Below are 20,815 nucleotides of genomic sequence, written 5' to 3' on the forward strand. Positions count from 1 at the left end.
GCACCAGAAAATACATCAAGTTACGTGAGACAGATTGCCAGCATGCCAGATTGAGTGCAATAGGAGATGCAGAAGCAGAGAGAAAAGAGTGCTTAAAGAGTTAAAACATACTCAGAAAAGGACATCAACACAACAGGAAAATGAATCCTTATGGCAACAGTACTCCTAAAACAATGTGAATGATGGGTAATTAATTTGTCTGCTCTGGCTGGGACATTAGCTGAAGGTCCCAAAAAAACCCAAGAATTCAACCTCCAGCTGTTCCTCAATCATAAATGCGGGAGATTCCTGGCGCACACACAGATCCCTGATTAGCCTTTTTACATTTTCCAAGAAGCCTTGAACATGAATACAAGGCAAACAGGTGATGCAAGCACCAAAGAATTCAAATAGGTTTTTAAAGCTGCAAGAGGACACGGAGCGCATGGGAGGCAGCCTGCGAGGAGGGGACCACAGCTCACAGTGCTCCACCAGCTCTGCAGGCACTCCTCTAGAAAGACACATGTTGTCTCTGCTACATGCAGGCCCTGCACGCCCTCAGCAAGCACCTAACAGACACAGCTCTTCCACTTCGTGACGTGCTCAGCTTCACTAAAACACGGGCAAACGGCAATCCCTAAATGACTTGCATCTGACTGTGAAGAAGCCCCACAAGTTTACACAGTCACAAACAAGGGATGCTAACTGTTTCGGAGGTATTTCCTCCCCTACCACGGGAAAAATTACTTGCTTCAGTCAGCATGGAGATTATTTGGAAAAGCTGCTTTGAGAAGATGTTCCCAGCAAGGAATACTACAAGCACAACACTGCTCCTGCTCAGACAGAAGTCACCCACAGCTACTCGGACTGACAGCCCCAGCTAACAGGGCTTCAGCACAGGTCATTGCACTGATGTTCTCATGAGGACTCATGCCTATAACATACAGACAGACTCTTCTACCTTCTATGATCCTCCGCTGCTGCTGCCTGATTTCTTCAAAGCCAAGCCCCCTGGTTTCCTCAGACTCCTCCAGGAGCCACGGGTTGGTCACTCCTCGTTTGACACCTCCTGCCATTAGGCTAGATCTGAAAATAAGTTCAGGAGACAAATTTCAAGCTGTAGACATAAAATTTACTCTAATTTGTGCACGCGAGGCTGGCTGGCAGAGATGGACCAGTCTGTATGCATCACGTTCCACACAATTCTCTGCAAACACTGAAGAAATGAGCCAAAAAGAAAACAGTTTTCTCCAGTAATATTTTGCAAGGTCCATCCCACTGCCTAAAAGCAGCAAAGTGGGGAGATGATAACTTTGCACTGAACAATTAAGATGCACGTGAAACACACACCACACTTGTGATGCTATATTCAGCATCCAGACCTGTTACAAAGAAAAATAAAGGTTTGTGTGAGTACATAAAACCCCTCATGGCTTTGCTCTGCGATCGAGACACAAAGCACACAGCCCCACTCCTGCATTCCTGCTTTGCCATGGACACGAAGCAGCTACACATACATTTCCCAAGAAAAAGCCATCAAGTTACAGGTTTCCTTTGAAAAGAATTATGACCCGAGGCTGCTCACACAACACTGCACAGTTTACAACAGAAAGCAAGTTTGCCATGTCCAGGGAACATAAATTCCAGTTGTAAAGTGAAATGCCACTGCGATATCTTCTCTCCATGCCAGATTCCTGGTTTCCTCCTTTCAGCTCTTCACTGGTTTCTGGTACAAGTATGACATGGCAGCCTGCAGGACATTTGGGCCCAAAGCTGCAAATCTGCCCTGCAGTAGGAGACACTGCAGAGACCAGGTCCTCAACTGCAGCTCTGCTGTCGGAGTTTCTCACTTCCACTTGTCTTTTTCAGCTCCATCTTTTATTCCCATTTTATCTTTGCCCTCTTTTTATCCCCAAACCACTTTCAGAAACAAAATGAGAACAAAGAGGATTTTTGGTACCTCTCAAAAACTCCCTGAAACGTTTTATTAAACCAAGACCTGTTTTTTATCTTTTTAATTGACTCCATGTTCCTCCATTCAAACACAAACTGAAATGCTCCACAGCAGTCATATAAGTCCCATATTCAGGTAACGATGCGGCAGTATCAATGCGGGCAGTTCTACAACAGAAGGACAACCGAGGACTTAGAGCAAAGGTACCGAAGCAAAGGGCTGAACTTGAGCTTGGTGAGGAGCTGTGATGTGCTGGAGACACCTCCTGGCCGTGCCACGAACCAGCACTGCTGCGAGGGATTCCTCTCCAGCATGTGAACTTTGGGCTGCCTGTGAATTAGATGCATCCACACACAGAGCACTACACGTCCTATGAAGCAGATGGGGCAGTTCTGCAGTTCAGCCCTTTTATACCTGCATTAAAATCTCCATATATTTATCAAGCTGGTAGAGCAGCTTTGCTTAAATAAAGACAGCCCCGCAGTGCTGTTTCACACATTAGCAAGACTTCTTTCATTGCTTGGGAGGTTAAAATCCCCTCCTGTATCCCCCTAGGCTCACATAGCAGGAGCATGATGCACCTGAAGACAAAGATCATTACAGCAGCTCAATTAGCAAGCACTCAAAACCGAGTTCTAACAACATCTGACCAAATTACTGCAATGGAGCAAAAGGAACATAAAGCTCCTTGCTTTCCAGGGAGAACACAACTATTTCTGCCTGCTAAAAAAAGCCAAGGTAAGCAAATGTAACATAATTTGCACCTCTCTCTCCCTCCCCTGATAATCTGCCCTATTCTTGTAGGTTGGGTCATGACAACAGGCCCACTCGTTACAATAATCTTTTTGACATGTTTGGTAACTGCCTCCCCACACAACACAGCCCGACTTCCTCCTTCCTCTGATCTTACCACGTTTCGCTTTGGCGGTGTGAAGATTAAAGCTTATCCAATTAGCCACCCACGGCCTGCGCCAAGTTAATCACGTAAATCTTTCAAACCATCACAGAGCAGTGGAGTGTGTGGATAGCTTTTGATTATAGGAGCAGATTTAACTAATTACGAGGCTTAGCGAAGCGCCCAAGTATAAAAGATGATGGGGTTTAAAATCGGGGAGCTATGTCCTTGCCTAACAAGGGAGGGCTTATCTTTCTGAAGGCATTGTTTCCCTGATAATTCTCATACAACTTCCCCAGTAACTTAGATTAGTCACCCAACGCTTACTTGAGACCAAGGCCACACATCAAGGCTTACAGCTTTAGGGGAGCCATCAGCAAGACCAGCGTTTTGAACAAAACCTGGGTCATATGACAATTAGTTGCATGAGCACTTGAACATCCCCTTAACGATACGGTTATACAGTAGGTCCCTTTGAAGTGCTCACAGCACCTCAGCTTGGCTCCACAGGTCAACCTCTGTGGCGATGGCCAAAACCAGGGCATTCTCTCACTTACGGTTTAATGGCTCACGGAGGTGGGCGGTGGATTTGGGGAAGATCTGAGCTAGGAAATGAAACAACACGAATTGTTTTCACATATGAAAGCTGTCTCTTGCCCCAAAATGGGAGAAATACACATTGAGATGGCACCACAGTCCGGATCTCAGTGAGGTCATTAGAAAATGCTCTCCAAGGGAGATACACCTTGAGCACAGAGCCCTACGTTTGATGCCATGACTCAAGCACGGCGTTCCCGATGGACGACTTCCTCCTCCTTCCACCTCTCTGAGAAACCTAATTCACACATCTCTGCACACTAAGAGCTCACAAAGTTCTGGAACTGGAGGGTTGGAAAGGCTCTCAGGAGATCCCACAGTGCAGCCCCACTAACGCAGGTTCCCTACTGCAGGTTGTACAGGAAGACATGAGCAAACAGCCTGCTGTGCTGTGAGCAGCTGGTACAGAAAGGAACCTGGACAAAGACACTGCCACCAATTGGCACTGAACGAGAACCAGAACAGGACAAAACACGTGTCCCAAATATAAATACACAGAAGAAGGATTTGTGTGGAGATGGGAAATGTGTGCAGCCTTTATTTTCCCAGATCTATCAGCAGCACAAAGTTCAGTCACTGGAGGATGGAGGGCAACGTAGGCCCAGCCTGGCGCCCAAACACACGCAGCCCTGCGCTGCCAGGTCACCGACCAAGGCACTGTGACAGCAGCGGGCTCAACTGTGACCTCACCGACCCCCGTGCAGAAGCTGGGGCGCAGCAGAGCCCAGCATCACTCGTGCCTGGACTCCGGTTGAGCGCAGTCGCCAGACTTGGAGCCGCCAACGAGCCTTTGTTTGGGCCGTGCTGTGGGGCTGCCGGCAGCAGTTCCTGGTGCTCAGCCCACGGCATCGCCAGCGTTCCCCCGGCCCTGCCTGGCTCAGGCAGCCGGGGCCCCGCGGGGTGCGCTCGCAGCAGCGGAGGTGAGCGGTGCGGGGACACGGCCCCGGGGCGGGCGGCGGGGAGCAGGGCCGGGGCTTCGTGCTGAGGGACCGGGGCGTCGCTGCTGCTGCTTCTGCTGCTGCAGCCGCCCCGGGGACGGCGAGTGACCGCGGCCTCTTTTGTCTTTTGCAGTTGCTGACAGCTCCTGCCCGCTGCAGCGCCAGCCGAGGGAGCAGCTTTCCCACCTCGGCTCTCCCCAGCCCACCGCACAGCCCGGGGCCATGGAGCCGCCCTCGGACTGGAGCTGCCCCCTCTGCGGGCAGAGCCGGGACGACGCGGCCTACGCCGTGCCCTGCCGGCACCAGCTGTGCTTGGGCTGTGCGCTGCGCTGGGCAAAGCAGCAGCCCACCTGCGCCGTCTGCAAGGAGAGCATCGAGAGCATCCGGTACTCGGTGCGATCCGAGGACGATTTCCTCGAGTGCCCCATCCCGCAGCCTGCACAGCACTCCGAGGACGAGCAGGAGGACGAGCAGGGCTCTGCACAGCCGCAGCTCGTGGCTGCCGAGCACGGCTTCCCAGCCGAGGTCTGGGCGGACTTCTTCCGAGGAGACCCGGGAGACCTCGGACCGCTGCTCCGGTGGATCCAGCAGGAGCTGGAGGGGATCACCGAGGACGAGTGGTGGGAGGTGGCTGCAGCACGGACTGCCATCATGCACCTCCTGTGCGTCTACGGGCTGGACGAGGACGCCCTCATCTTGAGCATGGAGACCCATCTGGAGGAGCACACGGAGCGGTTTGTGGCGGGGCTCATCGACACCGTGACAGCCCTGTACGGCCCGGAGCTCCGCCGGCGGCAGCACAGCCAGGCTGCCCGTGAAGCAGGAGGGCAGGACGGCCCCGCGGACACCCCCAGCCCCGCCACCTCCCAGCAGGAGCCTCCCGCCTCCGGCCCGGGCCGCTCCGCCAGCCCTGCAGGCCCCGGCGCTGAGCAGCTCCCCGGCGTCCCTCCTGGGGGGCCCGAGCCCCAGCCCGCCGCCCCCGTGTCCCCGCAGGAGCCGCAGGAGGAGCCGGGGCAGGCGGCGGCAGCGGGCCCCTCCGCCCAGGGCACGGACCGCTCGCCTGGGGGGCCCCGACGCCCCCCGAAGAGGAGGGCCAGCAGCTGCCCCCCGGATTCGCCCCCCCCATCCCCCAAGAGGCGGCGCTAGGCCGGCACCCACTGCGGTGCTGAGCACGGCTCTGGGGTTGGCAGACCAACAACGATCTTGGTGTAATTTTAGAGGCAACAAAACGAAAAATAGTTCTTATTACTATCCTTAATACCATACATTTAACATGCATTTAATAGAAAAAGTGCTAACACACATTAAGAACACAGGCCCTTCTAAAAGTTCCCCAGAGAGGCTGTTTAAGTGCATGCCATGTATTGCTTCAGCAGTGAGCTGCACCCTCTTCTAAATGCTGACTATTGGGGGAGATGGGAGGAGCAACACTCTTGATTCCTTTGTCACCACAAATCGAAAACTCAGAAGTTTGATACTTATTTCACTTCCAGATGCCCACAAAGTGGACATTTCTAGTTGCTTTTTACACTTCCCCCTCTAAAAGGCATGAAATCACAGCGGTTTCTACTTCATTTAAGTCTCTCAGTTAACAACCTGCACAGATGTCTTTCCAAGGCAAACGGAGGGGAGAAGATACTAGAATTGCCAATTATAGAACATTTAAGTAACCCTGCACAGGCAGAGTCATGTAAACATCATAATCTTTCCCCTGGAAAATTCCAGTTGCATCTTAATTAAGGCCGACAACGCCGGAAGGTAAACCAATGTTATACCAAAGTAATGTAGTGTCCTGCCCTGTGTTCCGGCCCAAGTTGTCAGTTAGGATAAATACCAAGAGCATTAAGGCCACTGTACTTCACAATCAGAAATAGCTTTACAGCAGTTTTCAAAGGATGTAAAACTCACTGAATGGTGACCAAATATAAACGAAGATTAATTCTAGCGAAACCTTCACAATTACAGGCTGTGGGGACAATAAATATGTGATCAGTGGTGCAAGAAGGTTAATGAAAGGAATGACTGCTGGAAAGAAAAAGACTTCTGAAAATGTGTGCTGTCACATCAGAGATGGATTAGATACAGAAAACCAATACAGAAGCAGAGGAAAGTGTCACTGCTAGAAATTAATCAAACAACGCGTGCTGATTGTTCTAATGCGGCGGGTAAAGCTGACTTTGAGACTCCAGACACACTGAAGAATGGCCTTTCCAACCTACTAAACCCACAGCAGGTTGCTCCTCAAGTCTAACAGCTTCAGAGCAACTCAGTGCTATAAACAGCAGCTTAACCCCACCAAGCAGTGCTGTCTTCTGGCCCCAGGAACAGCAGGCTGGCGAGGAAGGCACCCAACTCCCCAGCACGTCCTACATGCAGCCAGTTCCAAGCAAGGAAGGTTGGAGCAGGCACTCACTACACCTCTGCCTGTGCCATGAAGAGCAAGAGCTGCAAGGGAGAGCATGGAAGGGGTGTGAGTTCACCAGCCAGCAAGAAGTTTACAGGGTTTTGTCCCTTTTTCATTAAAGAGAACTAATAAACTTTAAGCCTTGCAACACAAGAAAATAAGCACTGTGTCTCTGATGTTATCTTCTGCTGGAAACTACTGGTTTCCCTGATCATTCCTAATGGAGCATGAAATTATCATGGGATTTTGATGTTTTCTTCCTGTCAGCCTCAGTATCCCATGCCAGGGCAGCTGTAGGCCAGGCTCTGACTCTCTGCTACAGCATGGATGGGCTCCTCTCACTCCAGGCCAGTTTTCAGGCAGACACACTCACCCACGTACTGGTCTGAGCAGGTCCCAGCCTCCTGGCATCACCATGCCCTGCAAAGCAGTGCCTAGCTGCTATTTTAAGGCCCCAGTTGACTCAGCGTTGGACATAAAACCTATTGCTGATGTAGTGAGCAGCTTGGCACCACAATGCGGGGGAAGCCAAGGAACAAGGAGTGGATGAGACCAAAGCCTACAGTTTTACCCCTGTGAAGTGAGACACAACACTAACCTTGGCACCCCAACTTTTACCCTAGAACAGCATCAGAGCACCTCTGCCTATTTCAAAAGCAAAAAGCACAGGGCTGAAAAGCAAGGAAAGGTATAAAGCCCAAACAGCTGTGTTTCAGGAACAGCTCCCTAAGAAGTACGTGCACTTTGTAAAAAGTAATGCTTATAAATGGTGTTGCCATTTACAGGCTATGCTCAAGTAATTTAACTGATGATGAGAATACAGCAAGTACTGCAAACGCAGACTGCAGCTCTGCTCCTGTCCTGCGCTGCTCTGAAGGCAGAGCATTACCTGAATCCACAAAGGAAAACTTAAGGAGATAAGTGCAGCTCTCTACGCTGGAATCTATCCAGAACAGCAGCACACAGGGCACACGTGGAGTCAGCACAATGGCAAGCCAGGCTTTTTGTTTTGTTTTAATTGAGGCTTTTCCTTTTTCTTTTTGCATGAATGCCAGCTCAAGGCTCATAGAGATCAAAGCATGTGAAGCAATGAGTCAGAAGGATGATTCTGAAGCTGTCCCTGACACACACAACTGTTCTGATGTTCCGGAGCCCTAACACTGTGCCAAGGTAGCAGACCTGGCACCCAATGGTCTGCAAAGGAGGAAGGAAATGAAAGCTGTATTTGGTTGCCTTTAGTCCACCTAAGGAACCAGGATTATTGATTGCCACCACTTTTTTCCTCCCCTTCTACCAGCAGGTAATTCAGCTGGCATATTAAACACATTTCAGAGGAAAAAAAGGAGCCTCAGAGAAAAATCAGTTTGTGCTGCTGGGGAGGCAGGGACACAGCTGAGATGAACACAGAACAGCTGCAGGCTGACCCCAGGGTACACCTCTTGACCAGTGCGGATGGCACTGAACACAGAGGACAGAAAGGGGAAGAAGAGGAGGGAGGCCAGGAGATGCTAAGCGAAGCATGAAAGGATATGACACCGTAACAAACCCAAAGGCATCTCCCTGCTATGCAGCTCAGCAAGCATTTCTTGGTATTTCAGTGAGGTGCATAAGCTCTTAGATGTACAGTAGTTGCAAGCAGCTTCTTAGCAAGGCAGGCATGCTGATACACAGGCTGTAGCTCCCAAGGACTCAGCAGTACAGCTATGGGCAGCAGTACTCATTTACAGGCCTTCAACCTGCCTTAAAAGATGCCTTACGGACAACTCTAAGGACATATCAAGTCTGTGCCTAACATGGCGTGTTTCAACACACACAGCACCTGCAAGGCTCCCACTTACACTGACCCACAGGATGCTAACAATTACCCTGACAAGAGGCTCAGATCTCACTCTTCAAGGCAAAGCTCTCCCCTTCTTTCTGATCAGACAGAGATGGCCAGGGATGGATTATTTCTAAGAACACATTAAAGATGACAACTATCAGCCATAATTATTTCTTCCCAGCCATGAAGGAGCTCATATGAGGCATGAAAATAACTCAGACTGCCCTTCCCACTCAAAGACAAGCTCTTAGATATTCAGAAGTTAAAGCCCCATCCTGACAGCTTTCCTTCCAACAATTTATCACCACCACACAGGCAGTGGTACCCATTAGGCCAGCTCTGTGACTGGCTCTGCCAGATCATGGGCAGCTATCATTTCCAAGCAACTCTCCACTCCCTTGTTCCCCCAGCTCTGGAAAACATTAATGATATTGTCATTAAAATAAAGTACATGATTTCTAAGCAAATCAAAGTGCACTTGGATACAGATAGAGGTAAGTCTACGGATGCATTTAACATCAACTTCAGCTAACCCCAAAGCACAAGTCACACCGCTCACAAAGGCGGCAGCATCATACCTGATCACGTCTGGTTCTGTGCCCTCGTTCTTGTACGACGCCTGAAGTTGCTTCTGCCGTGTGAGAAGGTCATCCACCAAGTTCTGCCTCCTGTCTCCCTCCAGCCGGGTGCTAAATGACTCAGTTAAGGAGAACATTTCAAAGCATGGAAAATCTTAAAGTTGAGTTCTTAAAATAAACCAGATCTCCTGATCAGGACAATAACAAGAGCAACTGTAACTGTAAGAAAAGGCTGTAACACCTAACAGAGGAAAAAGCCACGTCCCTCAGCGAGGCCTATTTTCATTCAGAACAGTTCTCCAACATTCATAAATTTCAAACACTAAGATTCATAGTGACTGCAGAGTGATCTCCTGGTCATCATCTCAATGCAGTCTGTAAAACCAAGAGGCTCTTTACTGCCACGTTAGCATAGGCATTACAGATTCTACCTCCAGCACAATTCCCCTGTCAGTTACCACTCAGAAGTGCTCTGCAACAGATCGGTTCTGTCACACTGACAGCACACAGCAGTGTGCGCAGGGAAGGGTTAGCCCTGTCCTGTTGTGATTGAACCTGGGCAGGCTCCAAAAGAACGGAGCTCTGAGGTCAGAAGGGCACGACACATCTTATTTGCCAGGAGCTGAGGCTCAAACATGATCCAGATCAGCAGCCTGCAATGAAACATCCATCCACTCAATCACTAGACACACCTCTGGGGGGATGGATGTACTTCCAAATCCATACACCTCACCATGTAACAAGAGCAAATCCAAGCCAGGCCACAGGGCAGCATTCCTACAAAAGCAGCCTGGGATTCATAAGTTATATTTTAAGGCATATCAACAATGCTTTGCAGATGCTTTGCTCCTTCTGCCAATGCAAGTTGGGGCTGGCATTTCCCTGCCCACAGCCCAAACACAGCTTCACCCCTCAAGGGCTAAAGTCAGCCAACACCAAAGTCAAGAGAAAATAGTTATTTATAACAGGGTTTTTCTGCTAGGTGAGTGAATGTGGCTCATGAGCGAGCTGTGCCATCTGCAACTGCCTGCCACAACTCACAGAAACTAAGCCAGGCTTGTGCCCACTACACCAGAAGTGCCCAGGCTCTCAATTCATCCCATAATACAGCTGCAATAAAAATATTACCCATCATCACTAACAACATTCTAGTGGAAAAAAAAAAAAAACCTTCACAAAACTGAACAAGAAAAAAAAGCCTCCTTGCAATTACAGCATCTTTCCAGACCCTCTCCTACAACACAACAGGAGCAATGAGATGGTGTTTGTGCAGATACATCTGGTGCGTTGACACAGCCCGGAGCAGGGAGTCCTTCAGCTGATCAATTTTCTCTTTGAGATTCTGCAGTGACGATCTGATAATCACATTGAGCTGCAAGAAAAGAAACAGATTCTTTGTCTGAATTGTATTCGCATCACATTAAATGCTACTGCATGCAGGTAACAATGCATTTACTTTCAGCTATACTGGTGGGAGGGACCCTATATTCAACCAGCCCACCTCAGAGCCCCAAAGGGAACACCACAGTTAGTCATTCTAGATGCTTACAACCCGAGATAAGTAGAACTAGTTTCACAAACACTGTTCTAATGCACTGATGCTGTTTAATATGGAGAGCTTTCTTTCAAGTCTTTCTAAGCCGATTCTTTTATATGGGCAAAGTATTTCAGCACATTTTAATATCTTCCAGCTCATTTTCCACTCCTTTCCTCTGATCTCCAGCACAAATAAAGGCGCCAGCTCCCGCTGCCACTGGGTTTCTTTCCCAGCTCCCACAAGGGAGGGAAGTCGACTACAGGTTCAGACATTCCCTCTGCTGAGCTCTTCCAGACTTTGAGGATCCCACAGACACTCAGCTTCCCCCAGTGCCGCCTCTCAGCACCATCTCTGACACCTGCCCATCTCCCTGCCCAAGGCTGGGGTGTATCTGCTCCTACTAGAAGTTCAGTTAAGCTGTTTGCATTTTTCCCTGCTCGGAGCAAGCTGAGGTTTGCAGAACTCCTCTTTCCTCCACACTTTCCCAAATTAAACCTGCAATGTCCTGGGCGTTTTTCCTCCTTAAATTCTATTTCTTTTCACTCTAGTTACCTAGTACACACCACTACCATTGCAATTAGCTATGCAGGTCACCCTTATTAAGAGGCACGAGTGAGGAAATTCAATGTGCATTGCACCCTCCAGCTCTGCAACATGGTAATGAAACACCTTTTCATTTCACATCTCCATTTCCTGCACTCATATGCACTTGGAGAATGCTGCATTTAATGAGAACAACAAAGTAACAAGGGAATGTGCACCCAAGAATGCCACCCAGCACACAGATTGCTGCTACTCTGGCCAGAAACTGCACTACAAATGATTCCGCTTCCATTAAAGATAAAAAAAGGGGGAAAAAAGGAGGAAAAAAAAGGAAGTTTTAAGATCAGCTCAAGTGAGCAGAGCTCGCAGACCATAAGGGCTGCCTTGAAATCGTTCCATGCAGGTTTCTCTTCCCCTTTTCAAGTTTCCTGCTCAATGTTTACTTAGCAATTAGCAATGGGGCTTTTTTTAGCCACACTTAATGGCAAAACAGGATGGAAATAAGATCTTGGTCACGTTCTCCCCACCATGCAAATAGAGCACAGGCAGTTTCACGCTGTTGAAGCACTCAGGTGTCTTGGAACGCAGCCCTGCTCGGCCGTGTGTGTCTGTTATGAAAACAACCCCTCATTGTGGGACGCTTGTTTGTAGTTGAACCAAACGCTGCCAAATATTCACCTTTAACTGCTCACGGATTAAGTGAAACTGCACTCAGAGAACACCGGGCATGGAAGGAATGACGCTGTGAAGAAATAAGCAAACCACGTCATGTTTCCACAACACAGAACCCGAAGGAGCTGCGCTACCAGAAGGGTTTCAAGCAGCACCAATACAACTCGTGTGTGCTTTTATTTTCCCTCCTGGAACATCACCGACCACAACGACACAAAGCAAAGCACTTTGTCCCCTATAAACACAATTAAGCCGTGCTCTCGCTGCCAGCCTCCTACCGCTCCAACACAGCAGTTCAAACCCAGAGACGCCTCCCTTTAGAAGGTTCAATCGCCGCCGTCAGTCCTGCAGCTGCACAAAACACCCCGATCGCTCCCAAAGCCTCTTTGCGACCCGTGCCAAATTCGAGCCCCTTCCACAGAAGCACCGCTCGTTGCGCAAAGCCCCACAGCGGCGCTTCAACCTCAAAGCGAGCAGCTCAAAAAGGCGGCTCTGTGACAACAGCCGGCGGCCGGGAGGCGATCTGGCGTCCCGTTACGGCTCCTCCATAACGAAGGGCCTCCAGGCCGAGCCGTGCGCCGCGCCGTACCTTGGCCGAGCTCTCCCCGTTGCGCCGGTGCCGGCTGCGCTCCTGGATCCGCTCGGCCACCTCCTGGGCCAGCTGGCAGGCGGCGTCGTACTGCGAGAGCCTGAGGGACGGGACGGGACACGGCGTCAGTGCGGACCCGGAGCCTCGACACCCCGACACCCCCCGACCCTCCAACCCCCGCAGCCCAATCCCCGCCGCGGCCTGCGCTCACCAGGGGTCCGGAGCCATCACAGCCACCCGGAAGTGTCACGAACACCCGGAAGTATCCGCGTCCCCCCCTTCCTCGGTGTCACGTGATGACGGTGGCCACCAAGGTTCAATCCCCGCCGGTGCGCGCGGTCCGTCCGAGAGGGCGGGGGGGGGGGGGTGAGAGTGCTCGCAGTAGTGGCAGCAGGAGGGCTGAATGGCTACCAACATATCATAGTACCAACCACATCCCCTGTCCTTGGCCACCAGCTGTGACACCCCCATGGCATGGCATCCCCGTGGCTGGATGCTGGCATTGCTAATGCAATGATGTTAGTGTGGCCCTGGGATAAAGAGCACCACAGCCCCTGGGTGCCCTATGCCAGGCATGGGGACAGCAGTGGGTACCGGCAGAGACAGAGGGCAGATGAGGGGTGAGGATATCCCAGTGAGACCCGGCTGTGGGACCCCAGGCCATGGGGAGGGCTGGGCAGTGACACAGACTTGGGGGCGAGTCCATGTGCTCCTTCCCCATCTTCCAAGGGGCAGAGATTTGCTGTCATTGAATTTTGCTCCAAAGTCCCCAGGAACAGGCAGGGTGTGATGCTGGGGAGCCGTGATGCTGCCGTGTTGACACTGTCAATGTTTGGGCTGTGGACGGCTCGTGAGGGCCCTGCAGTAAAACCAACAGCCCTGGGATTTACAGCAGCCCAATGCCAATGTATGCGGGTACTGGGGCTTGGTGTCCCATTTACCACAGTTTTATGACGCACATCACTGCCAATATAAGCAGGTGTCCTAAAAGTAGTGACAGCATGATAGTGATGTTTTATTGGCCTTGTTATATGGCATTATTGCTTCATTTAGCCCAGTATGACACACCTGGCATCACTGCCATGCACCCAGCAGGTCCTGCTGCGGGCATCCTACCCCCCCATCCACCCCAAACCTGACCCCCAGCACTGGGCTGGCAATGCCTGGATGCAGGCAGCTGCATCAAGCATTGATGCCCCAGCTGTGCAGCTCACCAGAGGCAGCACGCTCACTACATGTTTTTTCTCCATTAAAAACACATGGAACAGCAAGCCATGTCACATGGTGCCCAACTCGCTCCCATCTCACATCCTGAGGGTTCTGAAGGAAGAAGATGCTGTGCCTTAAATGAATCCCACTGTTAAGTGTTGCCTGACTGATCCTCGCCACGTGCTCCCTTCAGCTGCAATAGGGCTCTTCCTTGAACTCAGCTCTTATGCCCATGAGTGCAACACAGTTTGTCATCCTGCAAAGCACTTTGAGGCAAAAATCAATCAGCAGCAAGAGTTTCAAATGGGAGAGGATGGACATGCTGAAGTACAGAAACATGCCTGGAATTGTTGTATTTGGGGTTCCACGGAGCAGTTGCTGAGCTGGGAGGTCCAGCAGGGGGTGTTTGAATGTGCTTTGCCATCCCTTCACCATTCTTTGCCCAGAGCAGTGGTGCCCCATCCATGGAGGTGCCCCAGGCTGTGGATGGGCCCTGGGCAGCCTGAGCTGGAGGAAGCCAACCCATGTTGGGGTGGGGGGCTGTGAGGACCCTTCCAACCCGGCCATGCAGCGGGTCTCTGGTTTTGCTTTGTCTCCAAATGCCCCCAGTGCTTTCACCCACTGACACCCCCCAGTGCTGCTTGTGGCACTGCCCAGCTGAGTGCACCGTGCTGCCAGAAGGGCATCGTTTTGTCCTCGCAGCCCCAACCCCTCTCAGCAGCTGGCTCCCAGCCCTTGCCATTCACATGCTCCAATTCCTCCCTCCCTGAGACCCGCACCATCCAGCAGGAAGCGGTTCCCAAACTGTTTACCATGTTTATGCTTCCTCTGCTCAAGGACGGTCCTCCCTCACCCCCTCACACCCTCCCTGCCCGGGAATGAACGTGAAATAAAGGTTATCCTTGGAGAGAAAAACAACCCACGTGGCTCAAAGGCTGTGTTGCTGTTTTGATGCCTATCTCACTCCCTCCCCGGTCTCAGAGCTGTGTTGGGCACAAAGGGGTGACCAAGGTGTGGGAGCTGCTCCACCCCTCGTGTTATTTACACCAAACACGTGCCCTGCATGCAGAAGGTGCATTAAAGGCAGGGCAGCAGCTGCAGCAAGGCAGCAGCACTAGGGCTGTGTGCAGTGTGTGCATGCTGCAGGTGGGGCTCAGCCTGCTCCATGCCCCTGAAGGGGCAGCCAGAGCCTTCCCTGCAGAGCTGGATGGGGATGGTGGAGATGGCAATGGCAGCAGCACTGAGCAAGGTGAGTGAGCACCGTACTGGGGATGGGGCCTGGGCTGGGGATGTGTCCTAGGCCAGGTTCCTGCAGCCAGGTGGGCTCAGAGTGTGGTGGTACCTGCGGCTTCTCTCCTACAGCAAGTACAGGGGCAATTTGTGAATCATGGCAGCACTCAGGGGTACAAATAACCCTGCTCCATCCCCACTGTTTTAGCCTGTTTTTTATGGCCGTGTGGCTGTGCTGAGTGTTCCTGTGTGACCCCCTCATGTTTTCACCCTGGTGTTCTGCCTGAGTCCCAGCCTGGCTGCTCAGAGCAGGATGAGATGCTCTGCAGAGCTGAGCTGGCTGGACTGAGCCTGAGCAGGAGCCGAACTGAACCAGCACAGTGCAAGCAGTCCCGGACCCAGCCACCTGCATATGGCACTGTGGCCATGGCCATGCTGTCCCTGGGTGTCCCCCCTGGGTCCAGAGCAAAGAGGTGCACAATACCAATACCGCAGGTGGGAGCTGAATCTCCCCCCCCCGCCTCTCCTGGCTGAGTGAGCACATCTAACATGATATACCAGAGAATTAAGGTGTGTGCTAATTGGCTGTATCCTGCTGGCTATTAGATTCCGAGCACTACTCACTCCAATGGAAACAAGTGGGACGCAGGGGTGAGCCCAGCGGTAACCCCAAGGAAAATACCTCTGCTTTCTCCCTAGGAGGAGCTCAAACCCTGCTCACAGCTCTGTTCTGTATGAAGCCATTCCCACTGCCAGAGGATTCGCACAAGACTGTGCTGGGCAACCTGGCTGGGCTCAAGGGGCACACGGGGACATGGGGAACATGGACCTGCTGGGGGCTGCACCCTGCTCTCACTGAGCCCCCAAGAGATGGGGGCCATTCTGTCCTATCTCTTAGCAGGGAGGAGGTGGGTGCCGTGTCAGATTAAAGCTCTTTGTCCCACAGTGCTGCTCAGCTCCTCTCCCATCACCGTGGTGGTCACACCAGAGGATGACTCATGGCACATCAGTGGCTCCTGCGCGGGCAGTGGGCAGTTTGTGGACTGGGACCGGATGCCAGAGGTGGAGCAGCAGGCAGATCCACCCGAGGACATGCTCAGCCGACCCCACAAGGAGCTGAAGAAGCTGGCGAGGGAGGGCTGCTGGGCCACCAGCCGCACACTGAGGGCTGCAGCTTACCAACAGCTGTGCCAGCACGTCGCCTGCCGCCTGGTCACACCTGATGCCCTGGTGTATGGGGATGTGGCCATGCGGCTCTTTGGAAAGCACGGCTCCAGCTCCCACCCTCTGCCTGACTTCCTTGGGGGGTGCTCCCTGCCCACGTACTGCCTCAACCTGGATGGGGTCGTGGCACTGAAGAAGATCCTCATCTGCATTGGCAACCTGTTCCCTGACATCACCTACAGCCCCGCGCTGCCCTCGCTGGTGGCTCTGCTGCTGCACTACAGTGAGGACGAGGCTCAGTGCTTCGAGAACATCTCCCGCCTCATCGCCAGCAATGCCCCTCACACCAGCTACATTGACCAGTCCTTCCTGGCCCACCAGGCTTCCTGCATGACGTTTGGGGACCTGGCCAACAAGCACTGCCCAGCAGCGCACAAGCTGATAGCCAGCGTGTCCGAGAACGTCTTTGAGGTGTACTCTGAGTGGCTGTCGTGGCTCTTCCGTGACCTCCCCTTCAGCTACGCCATCCGTGTGTTTGATGTCTTCCTGCTGGAGGGGCAGAAGGTGCTGTACCGCATCGCCCTGGCCCTGCTGAAGCAGTACAGGCTGTCAGCGAGCTTTGCAGAGCAGGAGGGGACCGACACCAAGGCAGAACTGCAGGCCTTTGTGCAGAACATTGCCCAGCACATCACTGTTGACAAACTCCTGGAGAGAGCGTTTGGCATCCGGCTGTTCTCCCGCAAGGAAATCTGGTTGCTGCAGATGGCCAACAGGAAGGCACTGATGGAGAGGGGCATCACCATGGTGCAGGGCAGGTAGGAAGCTGGCCTGTTTGCCTGCAGTGCCAATGATGCTTTTGGGGTGAAGTGGGCAAGCAATGGGTTCCGGTAGGAATGGAGCACAGGGGAGCTCCAGTGTGTCCCTTGGCTGTGGCTATGCTGCACTGACACTGCTGGGATCATGCACCCCCCAGTGGCACATTACAGCACATTAGGGGTACGCCAGCTGAGCACTGACACGCTCCTCCCTCTCACAGGCAGTCCTTCCACCTGGCTGTGGACATGCAGAGCTTCAGCTCCAGCATTGTATCAGCTCAGGAGATGCGCATCATCTGGTCCTGGATCCCCGAGCGCTTCTCCCTCTTCCCCCCACTGCTGCTCTTCACCACCTCAGAAGATGGGTGCAGCCTGCAGAGGTGAGCACGATCCGCCTGCTGGGTCAGACAGACAGACATAACATTGGGTAAGGCTTGCTGGTATAGAAAGGAGCAACTGCAACATCTGTGGGACATACCTGAGGTCTGATGGGGACACAGCTCCCTGCTGCATGGGGAGAAGGTGCAGGGGCTGGATGGGGGCTGGACACTGCCCACTACATCAGTGGCCTGTGGTTTTCCATAGGGTTCATTTGGGGCTGCTGTAATGCTTGGCATAGTGGCCATGCTTGCACCATGAACGTGCCCTCAGCTCAGGGGAGGTGAGTGAGGGCCCCACAGCTGAACGTCCCAGCCCCATAGAGAGAAGCCCTGCAGAATTTCACCTTACCACGGCAGCACTGGGGCTCATAGGGTGGGTGTCAGGCAGGAGCTTGGGCTCCAGGTGGATAAGAAGCACATCCAGAATAAATGCGAGCTTGCTTGGGCAACTGCTCCATGGGGCATCCCCCCGAGCCTGGTGCTGAGAGTACGTGGGTGGATTTAATGTTTGGATTTATGTGAGCTATTACCCGCACTGCTGAGCAAAACTAATGCCTTGAGAAATCCCAAAGCCAACTCCCCAATGCTGGCACCAACAGAGGAGCTGCCTCAGCTCAGTCCCTGGTCTCAGCCCTGCACCAACGCAGCCTCCTTGTGCACTCCCAGGTTTTACTCGTGCTGTGAAGGTTATGAACCAACGGTGCTGCTCCTAAAAACAACAGAGGGGGAGGTAAGTATTTCCTGAGCAGGGAGGTGGGCTGTGCTATGTGACGGGGAAGGTGCCCCCTGCCACCAATGCTGGCTCCACCACAGTGCTGCAGGGACACCAAGAGGCACCTCAGACACTGGCTAAGTGGGGGCTGCAAGTTAAAGAGGAGTCTGTGAGATGGAGAGAGGCAGAACACGGAGACTAAACCATGAAGCCTTTGCTAAGCAGACTGCTCTGAAGTCAGCAGATGCTTTGCCTTAGCCAGGGCTTCCTTTTAGTGCATTAAATGCAACAGTTGCTCCTTGACTGTGAGAGCAGCCACATGAGGGAAGTGGAATGAAGTAAATACAGCCCTTAAAACATTTGAAAGTCGTGGAATAGCTGCAGAATGACCTGAGCCAGGCATCTTCCCAGGGACTTTGAGAGTGGCTCATAAACCTATATTTGATGTCTGCACTCTCCATCAAGGCAGCAGAGGTGAGCTCTGTAAATAGTTCAGGCATCCTAGAGATTTATTGGCCAAGTCCCGACCTCCCACAACCAGCACTGGAGTGCAATGAAGAGAGAAACACTGCTGCCCCCAGGGCCTTGTGCAGACAATGAGAAGTGACTTATAAAACCTTGTTTCCTGCACATTTTAGCTCATTTTCTCCCCTGTACTGACCCAGGGAGAGGCAGAGCCTTTGCTGTGCTGAGCTCCCTGTGCTCTCTCCCAAAGGTGTGTGGGGCTTTCCTCTCCTCTGATTGGAGTGAAAGGAAGAAGAACGGGCTGACATCGGGCTTTTTTGGGACAGGGGAATGCTTCGTGTTCACTGTAAGTCAATTTTATGCTCATGGGCTGGTCTTTCATTGCTGTGTTGTTCCTCTAACCCCAGGCATGGCAGCACAGCGTCTTTTATGATGTTCTGTTGGAGCAGAAAAAAAATCAATAAATGGAGAACTATCTCCCAGAGCATCCTAAAGGGATGGCAGTGGGACAGTGTGTGTGTGCATTAAGCTGTCCCTTCCCTGCTCCAGGTCTGGCACACGCCATTGTGGTCCCCAGGCAGCCATGCAGTGATACCCCAAGGATGGGGCTCACTGGCTTTCTCTTGCTTTCCAGGTGCGCCCCGAGATGGAGAGGTATGAGTGGGTGTTCATCAAGAAGCCAGAGCTGGCCAAAGCCATGCCACGCTCACGCCAGCGCTCACCATCACCCATTCCCACACCCCCCCTCAGCTCCTCCCCGCACAGCCGCAGTGCCAGCCCCAACCTCCTCGCTGTGCCTGCACCGCAGAGGAAGGGCCGCCTGTCCCCATTCCTGGCCATCAGGCATTTCCTCCTGCCATCCAAAACAGCCTCCATGTTCATGTCTGGCTCTCGGGAAGGGATCGTTATTGGTAATTATCTAAAGGCAGGCGCCTGTGTCCAGCACGCAGCTGCTTTGAATGAAAAGAGCTCCCCTCCAGCTTAAAATCCAAGCTGTCCATAAGGCAGAGACCTCCTGTCTTTGTACCCAAAGTCAGGGGAGATGAAGTCAGTCCTCTCTTCCTCAGATCAGCAGGAGAATGAAGGGCTGCACAAGGGCACAGATGTCTCTTCTGGGAGCTCCAAAGCAGGTCCCAGCTGAGCAGGAGCCCTGCATCCCAAACCTCCCAGCCAGATCTGGGCCCTTCCTGGCCCTTTCCTCTGCATCTTGCATGACTGGGAGGAGATGTGGGTGGGGAACAGCTTGCAGAAGAGCCAGGCATGATCCCCTGGGGCAGATGCACCAGCTGTATGTGACAGCTCTGCGGTGCAGCCACAAGAAACATTGCTGAGAGATGGGCAGCGTCTGCTGGGGCAGCAAAGGGTGAGCACAGATCCCAATGCCTGGTGTGTTTTTGCAGGTGGAGGGGGAGGCCAAGCCCTGTCCCTGGATGCCAACCTGCTCTGGGGACACACGGAACCCTGCGAGACCTTTGACAACCCTCCGCTCTGCCAGGAGAACTTCAAGGTGCAGCTCCTGGAGGTGTGGGGCTTCCAGAACACTTAGGTCCCATGAGGTCGGCTCCTCACTGTGCTGCTCACCAAGACAGGAACAACACAGCACCAGTCATGGCTCCAGCATGACCGCTACCATCCCTGCCAGCAGCTCTGTGTGTGTCTCTGCTCACTGTCCTCCCTCTCTGTTGTCACCAACCAGGTTTGCACGCGGAGGGCTGTAAGTGCCACAAGCAAGGCTCCTCCCACAGCTCACATACAGCTCTCCTCCCATTCAGGATGCTGGAGGGGAGGCAGGTCGCTGTTTTCTATCCTTCTCAGGTCTGTTTGTGGTCAGCAAAGCAGCGATACCACAGCACAGGTGGCCTCAGTGGGCGCCTTGAGTCTAGACAACACGCAAGGTGCAAAGTTCACCCTAAGAGCTTTGCACACCTCGCTTCTCACCCCAAGCCCAAGTGCCCCCTTTGAGATGTGGGTGGGCTCGTGCAGCCTCTGACGTTAGCAGGACTCACCTGGGCCAGGCACCGACTGCCATCCAACGTGCTGCAAAAGGCTTCTTGTTTGTTCTTGTTCCAGCCTGCAGCAAGGCACTGCCTGGCATTTATACCTCTGCAGCCCACACAGCCTTCTCAATTTAGTGTTGCACCAGAGACCCATAAGCACAACAAGGAGCCTGTGTAAAATTGTGAGCTGTTAATAGCCTTAATTAGCATACCCTGATTACCTGGCTCCAGGTTCCTCAGTATTTCTTGCTGCCTGACACCTGCTGGATATTCTGTCCAGCTCCACATCCCTCACAACTCCCTCTTTCCTCCCTGAAGGCTGCTTTCCCTTCTGC

At 52.6% G+C, this 20,815-nt stretch overlaps 3 protein-coding genes across 3 annotated transcripts in view; 2 read left to right on the top strand and 1 right to left on the bottom strand.

Moving 5' to 3' along the window:
• Positions 1-12,785, bottom strand: part of STX8 (syntaxin 8) — a 69,113-nt gene extending 56,328 nt beyond the window's left edge. The window contains exons 1-5 of the mRNA XM_072351856.1: positions 12,720-12,785; positions 12,509-12,608; positions 10,445-10,539; positions 9,168-9,278; positions 941-1,065 (exon numbers count right to left, since the gene is read on the bottom strand). Coding sequence (XP_072207957.1) covers positions 941-1,065; positions 9,168-9,278; positions 10,445-10,539; positions 12,509-12,608; positions 12,720-12,736 — 448 coding nt within the window. The 5' untranslated portion in view covers positions 12,737-12,785. The remainder of the gene's footprint in view (positions 1-940; positions 1,066-9,167; positions 9,279-10,444; positions 10,540-12,508; positions 12,609-12,719) is intronic.
• On the top strand, positions 3,976-5,509 carry LOC140259989 (uncharacterized). Its single transcript, XM_072351857.1, has 2 exons — positions 3,976-4,345; positions 4,497-5,509. Exons 1-2 carry the CDS (start codon positions 4,009-4,011, stop codon positions 5,507-5,509), a joined length of 1,350 nt encoding a protein of 449 aa, XP_072207958.1. The 5' UTR covers positions 3,976-4,008.
• Positions 12,786-14,793: 2,008 nt separating the features above from the next.
• Positions 14,794-20,162, top strand: LOC140260172 (TBC1 domain family member 24-like). Its single transcript, XM_072352228.1, has 7 exons — positions 14,794-14,966; positions 15,894-16,926; positions 17,148-17,306; positions 17,973-18,036; positions 18,734-18,829; positions 19,118-19,394; positions 19,884-20,162. Exons 1-7 carry the CDS (start codon positions 14,855-14,857, stop codon positions 20,027-20,029), a joined length of 1,887 nt encoding a protein of 628 aa, XP_072208329.1. The 5' UTR covers positions 14,794-14,854; the 3' UTR covers positions 20,030-20,162.
• The last annotated feature ends 653 nt before the right edge of the window (positions 20,163-20,815 follow it).

Source organism: Excalfactoria chinensis, chromosome 17, assembly GCF_039878825.1.
Source record: "Excalfactoria chinensis isolate bCotChi1 chromosome 17, bCotChi1.hap2, whole genome shotgun sequence".
In the NCBI taxonomy this organism is placed as follows: domain Eukaryota; kingdom Metazoa; phylum Chordata; class Aves; order Galliformes; family Phasianidae; genus Excalfactoria; species Excalfactoria chinensis.